The 19247-nt window shown below is 40.6% G+C and overlaps 1 protein-coding gene and 1 long non-coding RNA gene across 15 annotated transcripts in view; one reads left to right on the forward strand and one right to left on the reverse strand.

Annotated features, from left to right (window-relative positions):
- The first annotated feature begins 13659 nt into the window (after window positions 1-13659).
- LOC119028283 lies at window positions 13660-16548 on the forward strand. The gene is made up of 2 exons (XR_005077644.1): window positions 13660-13744; window positions 14246-16548. It is a non-coding gene; the product is annotated as an uncharacterized LOC119028283 (long non-coding RNA).
- The window catches only part of ptprsa (protein tyrosine phosphatase receptor type Sa), a 237333-nt gene continuing 232748 nt past the window's right edge, over window positions 14663-19247 (reverse strand). For all 14 annotated transcript variants that reach the window (XM_037114068.1, XM_037114065.1, XM_037114067.1 and 11 more), the window contains one exon: window positions 14663-19115. In XM_037114068.1, the coding sequence (XP_036969963.1) occupies window positions 19047-19115 (69 nt within the window). In that variant the 3' untranslated portion in view covers window positions 14663-19046. The remainder of the gene's footprint in view (window positions 19116-19247) is intronic.

Raw genomic sequence — 19247 nt, forward strand, 5'->3', positions numbered from 1 at the left:
CACAGTGGGGAGAAAGGGCATTTGTCTCGTGTTCGGCTTTAAATTAATTCGATATGTGTTTGAGTGTAATGGGGAGTTGAAAGTGGAGGACATGTTAATGACACTGCTGCCCCTAAAAGCTGCAGAAAAGGGTCATTGAAAGATTGGCCAATACATCACAACATGGGATTTGATTTTAGCACACAGCACTTGGAGGTCTGAACAGCAACTTAAAGTGCCAGTAAAAACACATTATGTCTACATCTGAGACTTTCCTCAGACCTTATTTGCATCACATCAGGGGAAAGGTCTCTATGACAATGATGGAACACTAACATTAACTAACATTAAATTTAAAGGGTAACTCCAACAATAAATTACCTTTAGTGATGTATCTCAGAGGCCAAGTGGCATTGCGGGTAATGCATGGAATTAAAAAGGTGATATCGCTGGTTCTGCTGTATCGATTCAGATCATTTGCTTCAAACTGTCCATAAGTGTCAAAGGAGTGCAACGTCAGACCAGTAGACTGATCTTCGACTACATTGCCCACAATGCAATTACAGTGAAGGAACTGGGGGCAAAGACAGCCCCTCCTCATTGCACAGACTCCCTCCTAATTGATTATTGTCTGTATTTCCACACAGATCCCTCTGGAGCCACAAAGGCTTTCTACTACTTTTTCACATAAACAGTAGTACTCCCCAAGTCAACACACTTTATTGTGTAAAATTGGTGGAGTTATCCTTTAAGACAAGTCTGGAACGACCAGAAAGAGCTTGGCGTGTGTTTAGCAGATGTTTTTATATACAATCTGACTTTTACACAAAGGAAATAATTTGTTGGGACTGACAAATGCAGTGCAGATGTGCCCCCCCGACTGCCAAATGGTTTCAGAAAAGCACGGGTCTGTAAATCACTTACAAAGCTAAAATCTACTAGAGGACAGCAGGAATGAAGGGGAAAAAAGAGAAATCACAGCAATAAAATCATAAGGCACGGCTACTGTTTTCTTGGCTGATGAATATGTGGAGTCCAACTAATAGCAACTTGTGCGTCAGTGAACAAACATAGTCATGAAAAGGGTGTTTGACATTTTGAGAAATATGGCCTTCTTGCTGTAGAGTTAGATGATGTTACTACAGTTATGATTGTTTGTTGGTTACGGAGCTTGATCCAGAAGACTGATCAGCTTGGCTTAATGTGCGTTCATGTGCTGTCGGCATTATCAGAATAACATGACCACCCAGTCAACAGGAACAACTTGGGGAGTGTGAGATAATGTTGGCACACGACTTGCCGAGTTTTCATCATGCGATGCTAAAACATGGCCTACGAAAGTAAACATTCGTTTAATGATAAGAAACTTCTACCAAAGTCAATTATCATATAGCCATTGTGTGTTTCCTTTGCTCGTCTTTGTCAGTCAAATTCTGGAAAGAGTGGTCAAGTTGCTGTCTAAATGCTCTTAACGATAAAATGCAAAAAACATTTTCTTTGGCATCCATCCTGCGCCCACATTCCAACATGATATACATTAACACAATGAAGTCAGAAGACGTGGGACCCTCAGAAATGAGACCATCTGAGGAACATGTGAATGCAACATTAGCACACAAACTGGAAGGTAGAAAAGCAAGTTTGGCTCGGTCAACAGAAACAGCATCTCTTCATCTGACAGACACACAGAACCACTAATGCATATTGACTATTAATGTCACACGTAACAGTCAATATCTCCAATGTATCATTTGTGGTGAAAGTAGTATGGCAAGCTACGGGCTGCAATAGATTTGCATCACAATATAGCAAAGTTACAAGGACTCATTTATCAGCTAGTCTATCTACAGGACAGTCTAGACTGTTGTCTCTGATACCAGCCTGGGATTGAGGCAGGCACTGGATCAACAGTGACCATTCAGTCACAGTGCGGGCCTTATCGCATAGGGACAACATGTGAGACTCTACAAGCAGTAAAAACAAGAATGACAGTGATGGAGTATGGCATACCCAGTCAGATATTGTTCCAGTTTCTCACACAGCCACAACCATCATTGGCTCCTGAGTGATCTTCTAGCTTGGGCAGGCTTTCACCAATTTAAAGTCAGAGGCCTGTGATGGAGACCTGTCTTTTAAGTAGCAAAACAAGTGCAATAATCTTCAGCTGAGGCACATTATTGTTTCTTCTTAGGAGCAGATGGGCATAAGCTGCGGCTCTGTCTGTAACACACTGAAAGCAAAAACCATGGTAAGCCTTGAAATGCTGCCCTTTTTCGAGTCGTTTTGTTCTTTCACAATGGCAGGCACCCACTTACATCACCAATTTCTTAATTCCCTTGATATTTATTCCTCACATGCACAAATTAGACAGATTTATGAAAATAACATCAACATGTTATGATTAAAAAATGAGAAATAATGCACTTGAAAACACAGGATACATAATCTGAATCGCTGATGTGCAGCACAGTGGATGCACTGACGGAACCAAGCTACGGCGTAGCTTTAGGGCAGTGTGGATGTTTTCCTCCTACAAGCGTACGACTGATATTCCCTCATCTATTACCCATGTGGCAGATGAAAGGGTTTGAGATAAGGAAGGCAATGGTGGGTGTCCGAATAACCACAATTTATTCCACTTAAGCAATCCTTTGGGCTTTATCCACTGTGAGTGTGTCTATCTGTGTGTGTGTGTGTGTGTGTGTGTGTGTGTGTGTGTGTGTGTGTGTGTGTGTGTGTGTGAAGACATTCCAGAGAAAACAAATGTAGTGCGGAGTACAGCCAAGATTAGAGACACACAGAACAGTTCTTTACTTGCTATCATATACATGGATCTGATGCATTGGAGTACACTTGAAGCTCCTAATTCTTGGGCGACAGATGACGTTTTTGTCTGTGTTTTGGGAATGTTATCACCTTTGAGGCCATGTTCAAACAAAAATAGAAAAATACAAAAAATAATGCAAAAATACAAACTGGAGGCTGGAGACTAGTCCAGTCACGTTAAAAAATAAAAGTAGTAAAGAAGAAGAGGAAGATGAACAAGAGAAATGACCAACCAGGACACTGACATTAGTGCCTTGCTGTTCCCCTCTGCTTCGAAAATGAAGCGTCAAGCTGTTGGGAACAATCAGACAGGCTGTGCTTAGTTGAACTTCAAACGGGTCCATTTGGCAGCTAATTGCGTTAAGGCTCAGCTGCTAAAGTCACCAGGTTGCCAGTCTGGTTCCACAACTCCAAGCGAGTTGGCAAGACAGACGTGGTTCCTGAAGCACACGCTGATGGATGTAAAAGGTTACAGACCCACCTGTGATTGTGTGTTCATTTCATGAGACTTTGAATTAGTTATATACATTTAATCATACAAATAGCAGCACGGTGGTCCAGCTGTTGGCACTGTTGCCTCGCAGCAAGAAGTCCTGGGTTTGGTCTTTCTGTGCGGAGTTTGCATGTTCTCCCAGTGCTAACATCAGGGCATCTACTCATAAAAAATGTATGATGTACAGTAAATGCAATAGCTTTAAGATGTACTGAACTGAGAGTGAGAGGGTTCTCCTTCTCAAGAAGAGAAGACTGATCAACAGCTTTTTCTCCATAGGTGAAATAGAAATACCTGATAGCATCATACTTCCTAATACAACTAAGCCCAGCCACAAACTCAGCCTGCATACATCCAAAACACAAAATATTGTCACTAAGAATCCATCTATGCCAGCAGAAAAACTGAGAAAAGTGAGCTTTTGGCATTAATTTTCGCAAATTTGGACTGCTTGTCTGAGACCACTTTTGTAGAGATTCTCCTTAAATGTCTGTTAAAACAGATTATCCAACTAGCCTCAAACTACCACAATTGCCAGACACTGAGCTGTAACTCAATGATGACAGAAGATCTTTACCGAAAAACAGCGCCCCAGCAAAACCCTTTCTCACGCACAACACTTTCCATTCTTGATTCCAGAATCATAAGTCTTTCAAAAAAAAAAAAAAAAGAGCTCCGTCTCATCAAACTCACTCAACAAAACCTGTGGAGTACATAGCAAGGAAGCGAACAGAGAGTATGTGACTGGCTTTGTGATTGGTGAGAAAACTTGGAAACATGTTAGAAACCCCAGTCAGTTAAGCAGTAAGTCCCTCTGCCAGACTGTGAACAAATTGTATGAGGATGGTCAGTTTTTCATAAAAAAAAAAACAAAAAAACAAAAAAAAAACCCACACTCTACACATATCTGCTCTGCACACAAACCCTTAAATGGCTGTGGTGGTTTTAGGCATATATTTCTCACTTCTCTTCCCTTCATCTCTGCAGAAATGTAACATACGCATATATATATATATAAAATCGTAGACTACAGATCTGCCTGAAACTTCTATTAACATTACAATTTAGTTTGCATGCATCACTTCCTACCCTTCTGTTCGCATTATAAATGAGCTGCTCTCACCTACTCAGACCCACTCTGTGCTCCTGTAAGCTCACCGTATCCCGTTAAATTATGTCACACTCCACTCTGGCTTGCACCATAAAAGGATTCTAAGTGATTTCTTCAACATCATGCAGAATCAGTCCTGACCATAGTAGGACAACTGGCACCGATCTCATATCTCTCTTAACCCAACATCTAAACTTGCACACATACACAAACACAACTCTCTCCCTTGCCTCTGCATCTATTGTATCAAAACACTCGAATAACCCCACACATACACGTTCGCCACAATCCGCATATTCCACCTCTCTGTTAAGTTTATTATTGTATTTAGTTTTTTGTGTGACTACACACACACACACACACACACACACACACACACACACACACACACACACACACTGCTGTCCGTGCTGTGGTCAGCCACATAAATGTTTCTGAAATTACAATTAAAATTCCTCTCTCGTTCAGAGTGGTGTCTATTTTAATACTTAAACATCATCCCATAACTTTGTTTCACAGACTTATATGGTATAGATGAATTTTCGGTAATGCTACAATCCTGATTTCAGAAAAATAGGCGGGACACTGCGTAAAACAGAGAAAAACAGAACGCGATAATTTGCAAATGACCTGTGTTTACTTACAGAGGTGTTCGCAAGCTCTTGTAGTAACATCCTTCATACAATCTTGTGTATCACAAAGTGGTGAAACTCGCCTCATCCAAGGCTCGAGCCTTTCGAGGATGCCCATTTCAGACCCAGTCATGAAACTGCAGTGTTGGGAAACTACATGTAGTTGAACTGCATAGCTTGACTACAATTCGCTGTAACTTGCTGGTAGTTAAACTACATTCATATTTTGTGATGCATCAAGTAGTTCAACTACCTTTTGGGTATTTTTTTTGTAGTTTAATGTTGTGACATGCCAAGCCAACACTGCCTCTGATTGGCTTGCCCTGGCAGCACTCAAATGCCTCACAGAGTGGGTGGGTCTTTGTGCCAAGGAAGGCAGTGCTCATATGGCACAAGCATGTCATGGACAAATATGCCCCCTAGCACCAGCTGTACATGTTGGATATAGATGCATCTACAGACACGACCTACATGTTCACATGTGAGCCCTGCAAGCCGAAAACAACAATAATTTTGACTTTTTTCGACTTTTTCGAGTTGAGAGGCATGTTTCTTCTGGCATGTGAATTTTTTGTAAGCTATTATATTTTGTTTCACACACACACCATATGTTGATTTATTTAACACTGAGTTAAATGAGTATAATGAGTATAAGTAGTTGCTAAAGCTACTTTTTTTTTTTGCTGTAATTTTACAAACTACATTTCTCCAGGGGTAGAAATGTAGTTCGTTCAAACTACTGCCAGGCTGAACTACATGTAGGAAGCAACTAAAACTACTTAAATTACTGTTATTAATCTTTTGGGGAACGTTTACGTGTAGCTTGTATGATTGTATTTTTCTATAGTCCATAATATTAAGTATGCATTACATCTACTCATAATTATTCAAAATCATAATTGAGTACTGAGTACAATTTGAATTCATATCTAAACTTTTCATCTGCAATCACAATCCGATCACAAACGGGCCAATAAAAACCCCGGCATGCGGACAAAAACACAAAACTCTGCAGCAGGGTCCGGTGTGGAGAGGTGACCATGACCACTGAGTGGATCAGAGCAGGAGCTGGAAGGGAACGCCTGCGATTGATATTACACAACAACAGTTTAAAAGTAATTTGTACTCTTGAGTAGCATTTGAGAAAAAATCTTCATACTTTTACTTGTATTATTTTACAACTGTAGTTTTACTTGAGCAATATTTTAGCAACGTAACTGCACTCGCACTTGAGTACAGATTTTCAGTGCTCTTTCCACGCCTGGTTAAATCTCTGCAATCACAGGTAAAGATTTTGATCCTTTTGATTGAAATGAATCAATATATCCATTACTGACCAAGCAAAAATGTTTGTTTTTTTCGACCCTACCATCACACTTGGTCCCTGTTTGTCACCTTAATGGCATCTTAACAACCAACAGATTCACATAGACCTACAACTATAGTGTAGCGTGCACATTCCCCTGCATCCCCCATTGTTGATTTTGATCTTTTGTTCTTTTTATTTCAGCCAGTGTAGACAAAGTGCAAACACTCACACACACACACACACACACACACACACACATACACCGCCTCACTTTTGAGGTAATTTACTATCAGTTTCTGTAGCTGACATACTGTACAGCCGTCTATGAACACCAGCCCCGAGCGCGAGTTCTGTTTTCCCTCTAATGAGCTGCAAGAGGAACATACAGCGCACCAAAGCTGCCCGAGAAAACAACCAGCTGAACTTTGCCTGAACTCAGCCGGAGGGTCATACCTGTGGCAAACGTCTCCATGGTTGTAGCACAGACAAGACGACTTTGTTTTGCTCCGCCATCAGAAGCTTGTAGCGAGGTGGTAATACGTCTGACGATACATTTCCCTGGGAAATGCTGCGAGAGGTTGCAGATGACTTATTGCAGTCTCCTTGTGGGAGCGAACTCAGCTCGAGATACGAAAAAGAAGAAGTCTCCTCGCACTTCATTCCCATCCGTCTGCGGGGGCATGTTGGAACAGAAGTGAGGAGGCCAATTATTCAAGGTGAAAGGTGTGAGTCATACCGCCAGTACACAGTGATGGGCTTTTTATTTACAGTCATTGTGTCTGGATATGTTACACATTACATACAATTCACGATTGCCCTGACATACAACTGTCATTCAACATCGAGGCTTTACGTTGGTGCCTTTATGGTTTAAACACAAATTGTTTGTGGCAAACGACATTAGTGGATACATATTCTGAGTCATTGACTGTCTGCCCAACAATTAAGATAAAACATTCCTTTGAGTCATTATTTCACATACATTAATCCAACCTCACAGCTCCTTCGCCATAGTATACGTACGCTCATAATGCTGCTGTCCGTTTAAAATAACTTTATAGGCCAGGAGGGCTGATCTTTCTGCTCCCTTGCCTTGTAATAATCCCACGCTCTGACAGTTCAACACTAACACAAAGGCCACAATTAAATGGCCACATGGTCATTGTAACAGAGGAGATGTGCTCTTCAACACGAAACACGGCCAAGCTGTGCTCTCCCTATCCTGCAGAGCCTCGTCCATCAATAATTACTTGGCAGGAAGGCAGACAGCTCGCAGCCAGTTAAAAAAAAAAAAAGAGAGATATGAACTCAGTGAGATCAGTGAGTTCAATTAAAGTTTGAAGACTGACTTCCTGCTTCAGTTTTGACCTACCGTACTTCCCCCAATTGTGAGCACTTGTGTTTTTCACAGTCAAAGACAATCATAGGTGACATTACAGGTAAGCTCACTTCCAAAGATATAAGCTACCGAATTGCTGCAACGATTAGTGGATTTGTTGATTCAAGAAAATGTGTTAACTTTTTCAGTAATCTATTCAACATTTAGTCTTTCCCCAGGGAAAAAAAATGTCAAACATTTGCAGGTATCAGCTTTTTAAATATAAATATGTGCTGCTTGTATTTGTCAAGTAAATGAACGTGTTTGGGATTTGGACGGTTGGTTTGACAAAAGAAACAATCTGAATGAGTCACCTTTGACTTCATTTTTGACATTTTCACAATGTTTTGACATTTTATTGACTGAATGAATAGTCGTGAAAATAATCTCAAGAATAATCAATAAATAAAAGGATTTTAAGTTTCAGCCTTAATATACTGTAATCAAAGGGACATTTGTTGAAAAGTGGTGGTGGTGGTGGGGACAAAAGGGCTCTGACAAAAAAACCTTGTTTTCAACATATCTTCTTTCACATATGTCATTTTCGGCCATGTAAAGGGTTGTTCTTATGAGTACATAATAACGTAGGGGCAACAATTGCATAATGGTGCATCAAAATTCAACGTTTCTTACTGCAAGCTTAGCTTTTGTTTTTGTGAGTAACTTATTATGCTTTCGAATAGCGACTGGAAAAAAAGTGTTTATTTGAAAAAGTGGTGGGGACCTGTCCCAAGTGTCCCCAGTGCAAATGACAGCTATACAATAATCTCTACAATACTGTTTGGCTCTTTAACTATCTGTATGACTGTCCGTCTGGCTTTCTTTTACTTACTTGTACCCTATTGCATTTTAAATTTTACTCACCAAAGTAATTGCTTTCTGAGCCCTCAGCTATTTGTGGAACGCAAAATTATCATGACTTGACGGAACCGAGGGCCCACAGCTACAAAAGAAAAAAAAAAACCCAGTAGTAATAAACCTTAGCTTCTCCCCAACAATACAACCACCAGCCATATGGCTATTTCCAGTACAGTACACCTTGTTGAAGATGCTCTAGAACAGCTGGGACACCAGAGGGAGAGGGATTTATTTTCCTTGAATGAGCTCAAATCTGCCGCAGAATGACCGTCTGAAGCATTTTTACACAGGAAGACACTCTCTGTGATCTAGGTCTCATGCCGATGGCCCGTCCGCTTCACTCCACTTTATGTAAGTAACACCAAACAGGACTGCTAATAGTGACAATTTTGTCCCCTCAACCCATAAAGGCCTCATCAAAAACCTTATTCATTACGTGGTGAACTTTAGTGGACACAGTGGTTAGTGAACGCCCTCTTTTTTTACAGGGCTCATTTGCGGGGTCCAGGCAGAGATGGCTGACTGAGCGTTTTGCAAATTTCAGCAGGTGGATCCACCGGGATGAGAGGTCGAACACACAGAACTCTGTTAGAGCATCCTGTCTGTGTTGGTAACTACAGTAATAACGCATCATCATCATTTCTCAGCCTCAATCTTACTCTCTCAGCTCCTCGCCCTGCTGTAATATGATTTAATTGTGCTCAAATGGACATGTTTACAGCGAGGCTTTCATGGTTTTCGCCACTGATGGTTTCATGTATCCTTAATCATTACTGTAAAATTCACTTGAGAGCATCACTGAGCAGATCGCACTGTGAGGTTTTATCCACTGACATCATTCTCATGCTCTTTTCCCATAACTGAACCATTATCCCCACAGTACTGTGGCTGATAAACTGAGTACTTTAGCTGACATTTGAGACCAAAGACCAAATTACTTTTTGGAAACAATTGTAAACCCACCCCTCCAAAAACCCAGTTTTCTTTATGCATAAGACTTGGACACAGTTTGTAGGCCAAGAAGCAGGACTGATTCTAAATCCAAGCGCAGTCATCATCCAGCAGTAATTCTTATCAGAAACATTCCTTGTCCTTATATGGGTGTTATTCTTCTTCTCCGCCACTGAGCCAAAATAACATCCTACTTTATACACTTGAACAAATGCTCAACTCAGTGTTCACTGAAAAGGAAAAATCATAGCGAAAACTTTGCCTCGGGTGCAATATTTATGTGTAAGATTTAATCCCAAAACCAGATGTCGACTTATTCCATCACAATGAAACAAGAAAAAGTAGAAATTTGTTTGCTGCATAATAAATCGCACAAATCGTGACACCAACGTGTAGCAAATTGTATGAGTTGGAAGTAAACAGCCACAGACAAACACAAAAGCAAACAAAAGCTTTTTAAAAATGTATTATTATTATTATTATTATTATTATTATTATTATTATTATTACTATTATTATTATCATTATTATTATTAACATTATTTTTTTGCTTTGAATGAGCTTCATTTTGAGCTTCACCGGACCAGATTCTAAATAAAGGAACTTTGTTATAACAGTTTCCCAAATTAAATTAAGATGTCATGGTCACTTGATGAAAGTCGTTTATAGGGAGTGATTAATCAGACGTTCTTCAAACTTGAAAAAGTTGAAAACATTATTTCCTGCTGCCAAATCACACCTGAACAAACAAAGCTGTGTACGTCACAGTTGGACATTTCTGTGGTTTGTCTTTAGGTCAAGATGTGGGTTAAGCTTATTACGAGCAGGTGATAAGACAATTCTTGAGTTGACGGCAACACAGACAACGCTGGCTTATTAAAGAAGGAATCAAACTGCACCTAAAAAAACCTGACTTTGATTATTAGTCATTCCTGCACACACATTCTTTGTTACCTCTGCATTGATTTAACTAAAGAAGAAAACAATTGACATTTCTGTCACAGAGACCATTCCCAAGACATGAACACTCACACATTGACATACTGCTTGAATACAGCTCACAGTTACATGACAAGACACCAGGCGTTGGAGGTGTGTTCACAGTCACATGCACCAACACAGTCAGACAACATCTATTATACCTGACACCAAGGAGAACATTTTTCATTTTTAGTACCAGGTACGCAGTAAATGGTATACTTGGATTACTTCACAGCTAGAAGACCCCTTTCGGGAATTCATATGCTCTGGATAGGACGCTACGGATCCCATGTCACGTCACATACGTAAGTTTATTTTTCTGTGCAAAGGACTGGCGTATCCACTGCATGCAACATTGGACTTGCTTGCAGACAGTGCAAAAAACATAGTGTAAAGTTGCGTTATTGTCTGTAGATCTGTGAGACCAAATTTCAGTCACACAACTCAGTCACCTTTCATTGGACAGCCTTCTTTTAATTTAAAAAACGAGCTGAAGTCAAAGCCCAAACTGAGATAGCTGAAACCTCTTCATCATGTGGAGACCATGACCATCTGTACCAAATTTCGTGGCAGTCAATCCACTAATCATAGACATTTTTCACACTGGACCATCAGTGGACGGATCAACCAGCACAGCCCATCTCTAGAACCACTAACAAGGGCTATGTGTCAAATGTAAATAGAGGAGTCTGCAGTGTAGAGGGAGGAAGGATTGGTTTTGGTGGATGAGAGAAGGACAAAGCGAGTTAAAAGAGAAAGTGCGAGAGGGAAAATGAGAGTAGCCCTTCTTCCCACTCCAACAGGAACCTGCTTTAATAGCAGCAATCAGTCAGTGGTGGAGCTCCGGCTGGAAACAGAGAGACAGAAAGGATAGGCGGGAACATAAAACAGATTGTAGAAAGTAACAGCATGAGGGCATAAACACAGGAGTCTCGTAGCGGCCTATTTTTAATAAACCGCCAGTTGGCGCTGGCAGATGCACAGCCAGGCAGCCCAAAAACTATGTATGTAATGCACACGTATCCTGTCTTATGCAGCAACTTCATCTGTTGAAGTTTTGGTCTACATGCACAGTTTCCATGTGACTGAATGTCTCACTGCTAAACAGCATAATTAAGCACGGCTCATAATGATGTCATTAGCATAGAGAAAGCAAAGAGCCTCTGGAGAAGACAGTGCAATTCAACACACCATCAACGTTAATCTTTGATTTAATTGAAGGGGAAATTGCTCTTCAGCGTGGTCATCATGAAGGCGACGTACTGAGCCACCTCCTGCAGATGGCAGCAGAGCCATTTGAGAAAACAGATCTCAGTTTCCTTCAGGGGGGGAAGAAGAATTTAAATACAGTTTAGACAGGATAGATTAGATAGCTGCAGTTTCACATTCTCACATCTATCTATCTATCTATCTATCTATCTATCTATCTATCTATCTATCTATCTGTCTGTCTGTCTGTCTGTCTGTCTGTCTGTCTGTCTGTCTCTCTATCCGGCCTTAAATGTCTTTGTCCATCAGTGTTTCTTCACTGTGTGCTCAAGTCATATTCGTGACATTCAGTGATTATGATCTGACAGGTAGATGGAGTGGAGCCACCACTTGTTCCCGGAACAGCCCGAGGTGAGTCGAGATCCTGCTGTCTCTGCATTTCATTTATTTATCATGGCTCCTCGACTGCTCATTTGCATCCCCAAGACCTCGGCGCAGAGCCGCTGCCTCCTCTGTGAATCAGTAGGCATGTGACATGGCACCCCTCTGACACCTTTACTGTTCTGGCTGGGGTTCAAATGTCGGTAAATCTCTTATTGTAAAAGACGGTCATAAACACCTAATGGTCTGTCATGAATATTTTAGAGCCCTGAATATCACACAGAAATGACCTCTGCAAAACCACAACCTTAACAAGGCACATTTCAGACAGATAACCTCCGCAGCCGGTGCAACATGAGGCCGTTCTCCCGGTTCTTTTTGCTTTTTTTTTTTTTTTTCGTGGCATGATTGGATTGATTTGTCATTCGCGACAGAAAGAGCTTGGCCATGGGGCTGTGGATAATCCAATTTATCGCGTTGCCATTTATTACAAATTTCTGTGGCTTTTGGGTCCACTGTCACATCGATTCGTTGATTGCTTGCTTAGCTGGGTCCTAATGAGCTGCTGTCTGAATCACTGCATAATCACCGCCCTAATTCACTTCCTTGCCTGCCCTCACACTCGGTCTGTTGGCTCGCCACTATTAGAAAAGAATGGACTGAAACACAGCTCTCTGAGCAGACAATTAGCAACATCATCCTTGAAACAGGGTGTCATTATTCTGCGTATATTACCCTTTAATAAATGACAGTCCTTTTGCGGCTTGGCAGAGTGTTGTCACAAATTGGTGTTTCAGGTGACAAGCAGCTAGTTGGCACCATCTGCAGCTGATAAACGTGTGAACTGAACAAGCTCAAATTCTAAGGTCTTCACAGAAACAGCTCTGGAGGGCTCGGGAATACTGGGATGGTTCTCTAAACCACTGCTAAATTCTTTGATCTAAATGTCCATAAATGATTACAGCCTTTATATCGCATTGTAAATATATCCCAAGTAACATCATTATGAGCGTATGCTATAACATGATATTGCGCTGCTTGCTACTTACGTTAGCAGTTGCTGTGGACGCCTCAGCGGCACTACGTAATAGCCAATCACATTCATGCTCGGTTCGCTGTCATCAGTGTCACTTTCAACAGGGCTTACCGGTGGACCCCAGCTGGAGCCACGTTTGTAGTGTTTTTGAACCATGTATTTTACCTCTGCGAAATATCTTGCCCCACACAGTTTAGCCCGTAAGTAATCATGGATGCTGTGCGTGCTGAAAACAAAGATATTGCGGGAAAGATACAACTTGTCATAAATTGCATTTCAGTTGACTTATTCTGAAATATTTTGAAAGGAGTAACTGAATTTGTTCGGTTTTTAAATAAACTCATGTCATATCTGGGATTCCTCCATGTTCCACTAGAGAGAGCTCGCGTACCACCAGTGATAGTGGAATAAGCGCAAACCAAGTGCAAACCAATATCCTCCATCGATTTGTGGACTTGGAGTTAAGACTGTTACCATCCTGTTTTTTAACAGCCAGAAGCGACTATATTTGGACCAAAATGTGGAGCTGGGCAGAAAAAAATAACGAGCGCCGACTGAGAACATGAGGACCCGCTGTGGTGGTGACTCACCAATCACAAGGTACGCGTCATCAAGCCTACCCTTCTTTATCGTGTATTTTATTAAGAATGGGACCATAATTCTTACATGCTTACATGCCATAGCTTATGACATGTAAGCTTATGATAAGCTTTTGGAACCGGTGGGGTCGACCACCTGCTGCAAGAACGCAGGATTAAGGCACCTTTGCGTTGGCTTTGCTTTTAGTAAATGGTGCAAACAAATCTCTCTCTGGGGCATTTCTTGATAGCAAAAAAGCGCCGGCATACCCTGGACTTTGAAGTTTCTTCACACATTTTCAACGCTTTGTCACAAATGACTAAAAAGTTAAAACAAGGGATATGTTTAAGTCCCTCGTCACAACTAGGTTGTTACCCGCTTGCTCCCTAACCTCTCTGTCTCCCTTGTACATGTTCGTCTTGGTGTAGGTACCCAGAGAGTACACTTAATACTTGCGCATTAAGTTTGGGGTGGTTATCTAAAACTGGAGTTTCAGAAAAAGTCTTTTCCTTTCATTTGCAGACATCCCACTTTGAGGTTATCAGATATCTGAAGAGCCTCACTCGGGGATAGATGGGAGAGCAAATATCACCAGGTGAAGGTTTACCTCTGCACCAATATCAGCCTGTCTGGGTGGCATTTATCAAGCCTGGAGAGGGGCTTAAGGACACTTTGGGATATGTTTGTGAAGAGGCTGGTGGACAAATATAGGAGGGAGCTAATCAAGCCATCTATCAACAGACGAAATGCACCATCTGTGTGCTTCATCACTTGTCCTGCTCTTGTAGCACAGATTTTTCAAGTGTAATGAATGATGGATGAAGCGAGCGCTGGTACAATCGAAGGTATTGTGGTTGCAGAACTCTTGTGAGCCATTTGCTTATGAAACACAGATATCCTTTAGAATCGGACATGAGAATAAAATCACAGGCAGAATGGTTTTCAGACAACATTTCTTTAATACAAAGTCAACATATCTACATACACAGTGGCTTTAAACCAATTATTGTTTCATTTAGAAGTAACAGTTTGAAAGTGATAGCTCTTGGCCCTTATACAAAGGAAAAACTATTTTGCTGAGTTTGGGTTCTTTTTCATTTTGTCTGCATGTACTGTATATGTTCTATTCATTTTTGATGTCATCTTTTGTTAGTGTTGTTTTTTTTTTTGTTAGTCCCCCCCCCACGTCACCCAAATATTCTGCGACATATTCCAGTAAATTTTGGCGGCTGTTTTCAAAAGTCTAGCATCTTTACATGAAGTCAAAAGAGTAACACATTGCACAAGCTTCCAAAGACTTCCACGGTTTCAGATTTGGCATGGGCCCACTTTTACCAGTCTTTCCTCAAGTTCCAAAAGACTTCAGTTCAGGATTTAGAGTTCACTGTGAAATATCTCAAAGCTCCCACTGTTCAGAAATGACGTGCTGGAAATGTGAATTTGCAGCAAGTTTTTGGTTGTCTTGGTCTTCCCTTGGTTGCACCGCACTGCTCTGTTTAATTGAGTCCTGATTTCTTTCTGCATCCCACAACGAAACATGGCTGAACATAAACACAGAGTATGGTTCTATACAATGCTTAAAAAAATCGAACAGGGAGAAAATAAATCAACATGTCATGTCACAACTGAACTATTAATGGCCTCTAAGCGTAGCTGCATGTGTCCGTCAGCCAATGACATATTTATGGACAACACCTTGGCATTTTAGGCAGCTGGACAGCTGGGGAACCTTCTGGGGATTTGTGGGAAACTTTTCAGCGATGAAAAACACCTTTGGGACACATTTGTTTCTCACAGTAGCAGAGAAATTGAGAATCTGCACTTGAAACCCTTTTGTTTGTTGGAATTGGGCTTAAGAGGGAATTATTTAAACAGGAGCAGTTTCTACACTGCTCTACTTTGCTATAGCAGGAAAACGTCCTTGTCCACATTGAAAATTAACAGGACGTAGAATTGAAGGCTTATCACCAAATCGAATGGTTAGAAAGTAGACTGGACTAACTTCCTCTCCACAGCTAAATTACACCAGCTGATTGCTGATGCTGATTTCATGCCCTCATTGAGGCTATAGGTGTGAGAACAGGAGCTTGCCGGCTTCCCAGTTTAACTGCTAACAGGGGAAATTAAAGGCAGGGAAAAAAAAAGCGAGTGGTAATTAAAGACCAGGGAGCAGGGCTGGAGAAAGAAGATTTCAGAAGGAGAGAAAACAGGCTTTACAAACACCAGGAAGTCGGATATGAGCAGAGTAATTCTGTTCCTGCTTAAAGTATAAGATCTCGAGGGTCAAATGATACAAATACATATAATCTATATATTTGTTTATTTACAGGTATATTCTAGGTCATAGTGGATATCTAACAAAATGGATGACCACATTATGTCTGAAGATAAAGTGAAAAAAAAAATTAAAAAAAGAGAAAGAAGATTTTTCTTAAAAACTGTGAGGGTCATCGTCTGTACATGATCATACAAAGTACAGTATGTCAAGTTGGGCCGACATGGATAACAAATTAATGAAGTTTTTGATTGACGTTTCGTAGACCAGTTCATCATTCAACAGTTGCTCAGAAAAAAAAACAAAACAAAAAATATAATAATGCCTACAGGTTAATGATAATAAAGAATCTCAACAAGGTTTTAAAATGGCATCTCCTCATCGGCACAGGACCTACCCAGGCGTAGAAGTTCAACTGGTGGGTGGAGGCAGAGGATTCAGGCAAAGCACTGATATCACCTCGACTTTTTTTTTTTTTTTTTTTAAGAAACACGCGAGGTCTCTAAAATTACAAAATAACAAACACACAACCAACCAAACAAAAAAAAAACAAAAACATAAAACTGAAAGTTGTCATATTTTCAAATATGAGCACTGGCTGGTATATAAAAAAAAAAGATGATGAGGAGAAGAACTGAATTAATACTAAGTGTCTGGATATATCTTTATATTCTGCTTTTAAATATATATGCATGTGTGAGTGTGCAGTATATATGTACATAAATACATATATGCACACGTGCACACAGACATGTTATACTTAACAATTCTACAGTGAAAAAATAGAATGTCTTTAAACGTAATATGAACAAATAAGCATTTTTATCTTTTCCTGCTAATCTTTAAAAAAATGTGATACAACATCTCTGTTAAAAAACTAAACCGAAAAAAAGAAAATAAAAAGTCAACTATGTAATGTAAAATAAGTCGTCATAATACAACATTAATGTTTTTCATAATGTTACAATAACAATAAGGCTTTTTTGGAAATAAGAAAAGATTACACAGTTCTGTCCATCGCTCTGGTTTTTGTGCACAACCATCTCCGCGGAATCCGTACACTCATCTATAGCAAAAAGACTGATCTCAAAATGAAAACCTGGTGACTTCAAAAGCTTGATTTTTCTTTTGCTTTTTTTTTTTTCCCATCAGACACATGTACATTAGTGCGTCAAATCCAACCTGCAGTTTGTATTTGGAGTATTTGTTTCAAGTTTCTTTTTTCTTTTTGTTCTTAGACATGTGCAAGTTACTTGTACCGAAGAATTTCATTATCACATCATGGCATTGAGATCCAACATGGCTGCCTGGTCTGGCTGTGGCATCCACAGAGACATCATCTATAAAACGGGAGGACAAAAAAACCAAAGCAACTACTTTGTTTATCCACCTGGTACCAAACACACATACAGTGGAACTAAAGGCCAATTTTTTCCAACCACATGAACGTACAGCTTTGTAATTGCAACAGGCCTCTGCCACTCTTGAGTGTCTTTTACAATGAAATAGATGATTATAGAGGAGGCTGGAAAAGAAAAAGGAGAGGTGGAAAAAGACTGGTGGACAGTGTTGTCATGTGGATGCGCTTTCAGTCATGCTCGCCGGGGCGCGAGCAGTTAGCAGAGCCGGCATCTTTTGTTTGTCAGTTTCCTCTCTCTCGCTCTCTCAAGAGTCACACGTACAGCATACACAAGATAAGCAGCATGTTTGGTTTTGACAGAAAATCAAAAACAAAGGAACAAAAAAAGAAAGATAATTCCTCATAAGACAAAAAAGTTTGTAACAATGATGATGAGCGTTGGTCACTGTACACAAAGAAAGCCCCAACTTTGCGGCGATCCTTGTTTTGTTGTTCCGTTTGTTCCAAAGCTTCTCTCCCACCGGATTCATCTCTTGTTCAAAGGTGGTGGGTGTTAACACCAAAGCCCCATGATGCAATGGTTCCAAAGAGAGGAGTGATTGTAAAAAATCATGGGACACGGTTGCCATTTCTCCCAGCTTGACCATCCGCAAGACGACCCAGCCGCAGCTTCTCGGGACAGCCAGGGCTCCCCCCCCCCGATTTCTCTGTTGACGGAGACGCGAGCCTCCTGGGGCGCTTTTTAAATACACTGTGGTATGTTTCAATGTCACTGTGGTTACCTGGCTTGAGATACTGATTTTACACAAGTTCACAATTCATGAAAGTAACTGATCTTAAGATATGTGCTGCTGCTTTCCACTGACAGTGCCGTCTCTAAGCTCTTGGGGCTTGAGAACAGGCAGTTACGTGATGTATACTTTAATAGTAGAGTGTTTTTCCACACAAATTATGCATATCATTAGTGGGAGAGTGTATCAAAAAAGGTCTATTTGATGCCTGATGGTATTGTTCTTATGCTTCCACTGTTTTTGATGTTTTTTTTGTTTTTTTTTCTTGTCTTACCAGAGTTTGGGGAAAACCACTTGTGTTCACACAGGCAGCCACAATTTTGGTCGTTTCTCTTGTTATCACTCACAAAAAAACGTGTTGATAGAAATACTTGAACACCCTTTTACACCCAGGCATATCAAAAAAAAACACCAAAGTCACCCCGTCTTGGCTACATCCATCTGCCTCTCGTTGATTTTCGCTGTTGCCTTCTCCTTCATTATCTGTTGCTTGTTACCGTTGTATCACGAAGATATTTTTGAGAAGAGAAATGTCCACGAATGTTTACAATGTCCTCCACATTGAAACACTTGAGGTAAGGTAAGCAGTCTGACACTTTGATCGATTCCCGCCCCACAGCTTGAGCCACAGCGTCGGGTTCCTCTCCTGATGAGGATTTTTGTTTTCTACACGGAGGGCAATTTTCCTCACGAAGGGTCTCATGGTCGAATTGGAATTACTCTAATCTGGTTGGTTGGGCGTCGTCTTCTAAAAATCTACAATCAGATCCTGTTTGGCGTGTCTGAATTAGGGATGGTGTAATCATCGGCTGCTGTCGTCGTTTCAATTTTCAAAGTTTCTATGGCTCAGGAAACTGTTGGGGGGGCGACAGGATTCTGGGGGGAAGAGATGGCTTTTTACGTTGCATAGTGATCAAAGCTTCCTAAATACTCCAGAGCTGCGTGGTAGCAGAATTGGTACTCGTCCTGTATGGGGAGAAAAACAAAAAAGCAAACAAAAAACCCCATCAGAAAATATTTACACAAGATTTTTAAAAAGACGATTTGTAAGATATGGCCACAATTTGAAGTTTGAAAAATTCAAATGTTTAGATGTCT

The sequence above is a fragment of the Acanthopagrus latus genome, chromosome 11 (assembly GCF_904848185.1).
Source record: "Acanthopagrus latus isolate v.2019 chromosome 11, fAcaLat1.1, whole genome shotgun sequence".
NCBI classification, from domain to species: domain Eukaryota; kingdom Metazoa; phylum Chordata; class Actinopteri; order Spariformes; family Sparidae; genus Acanthopagrus; species Acanthopagrus latus.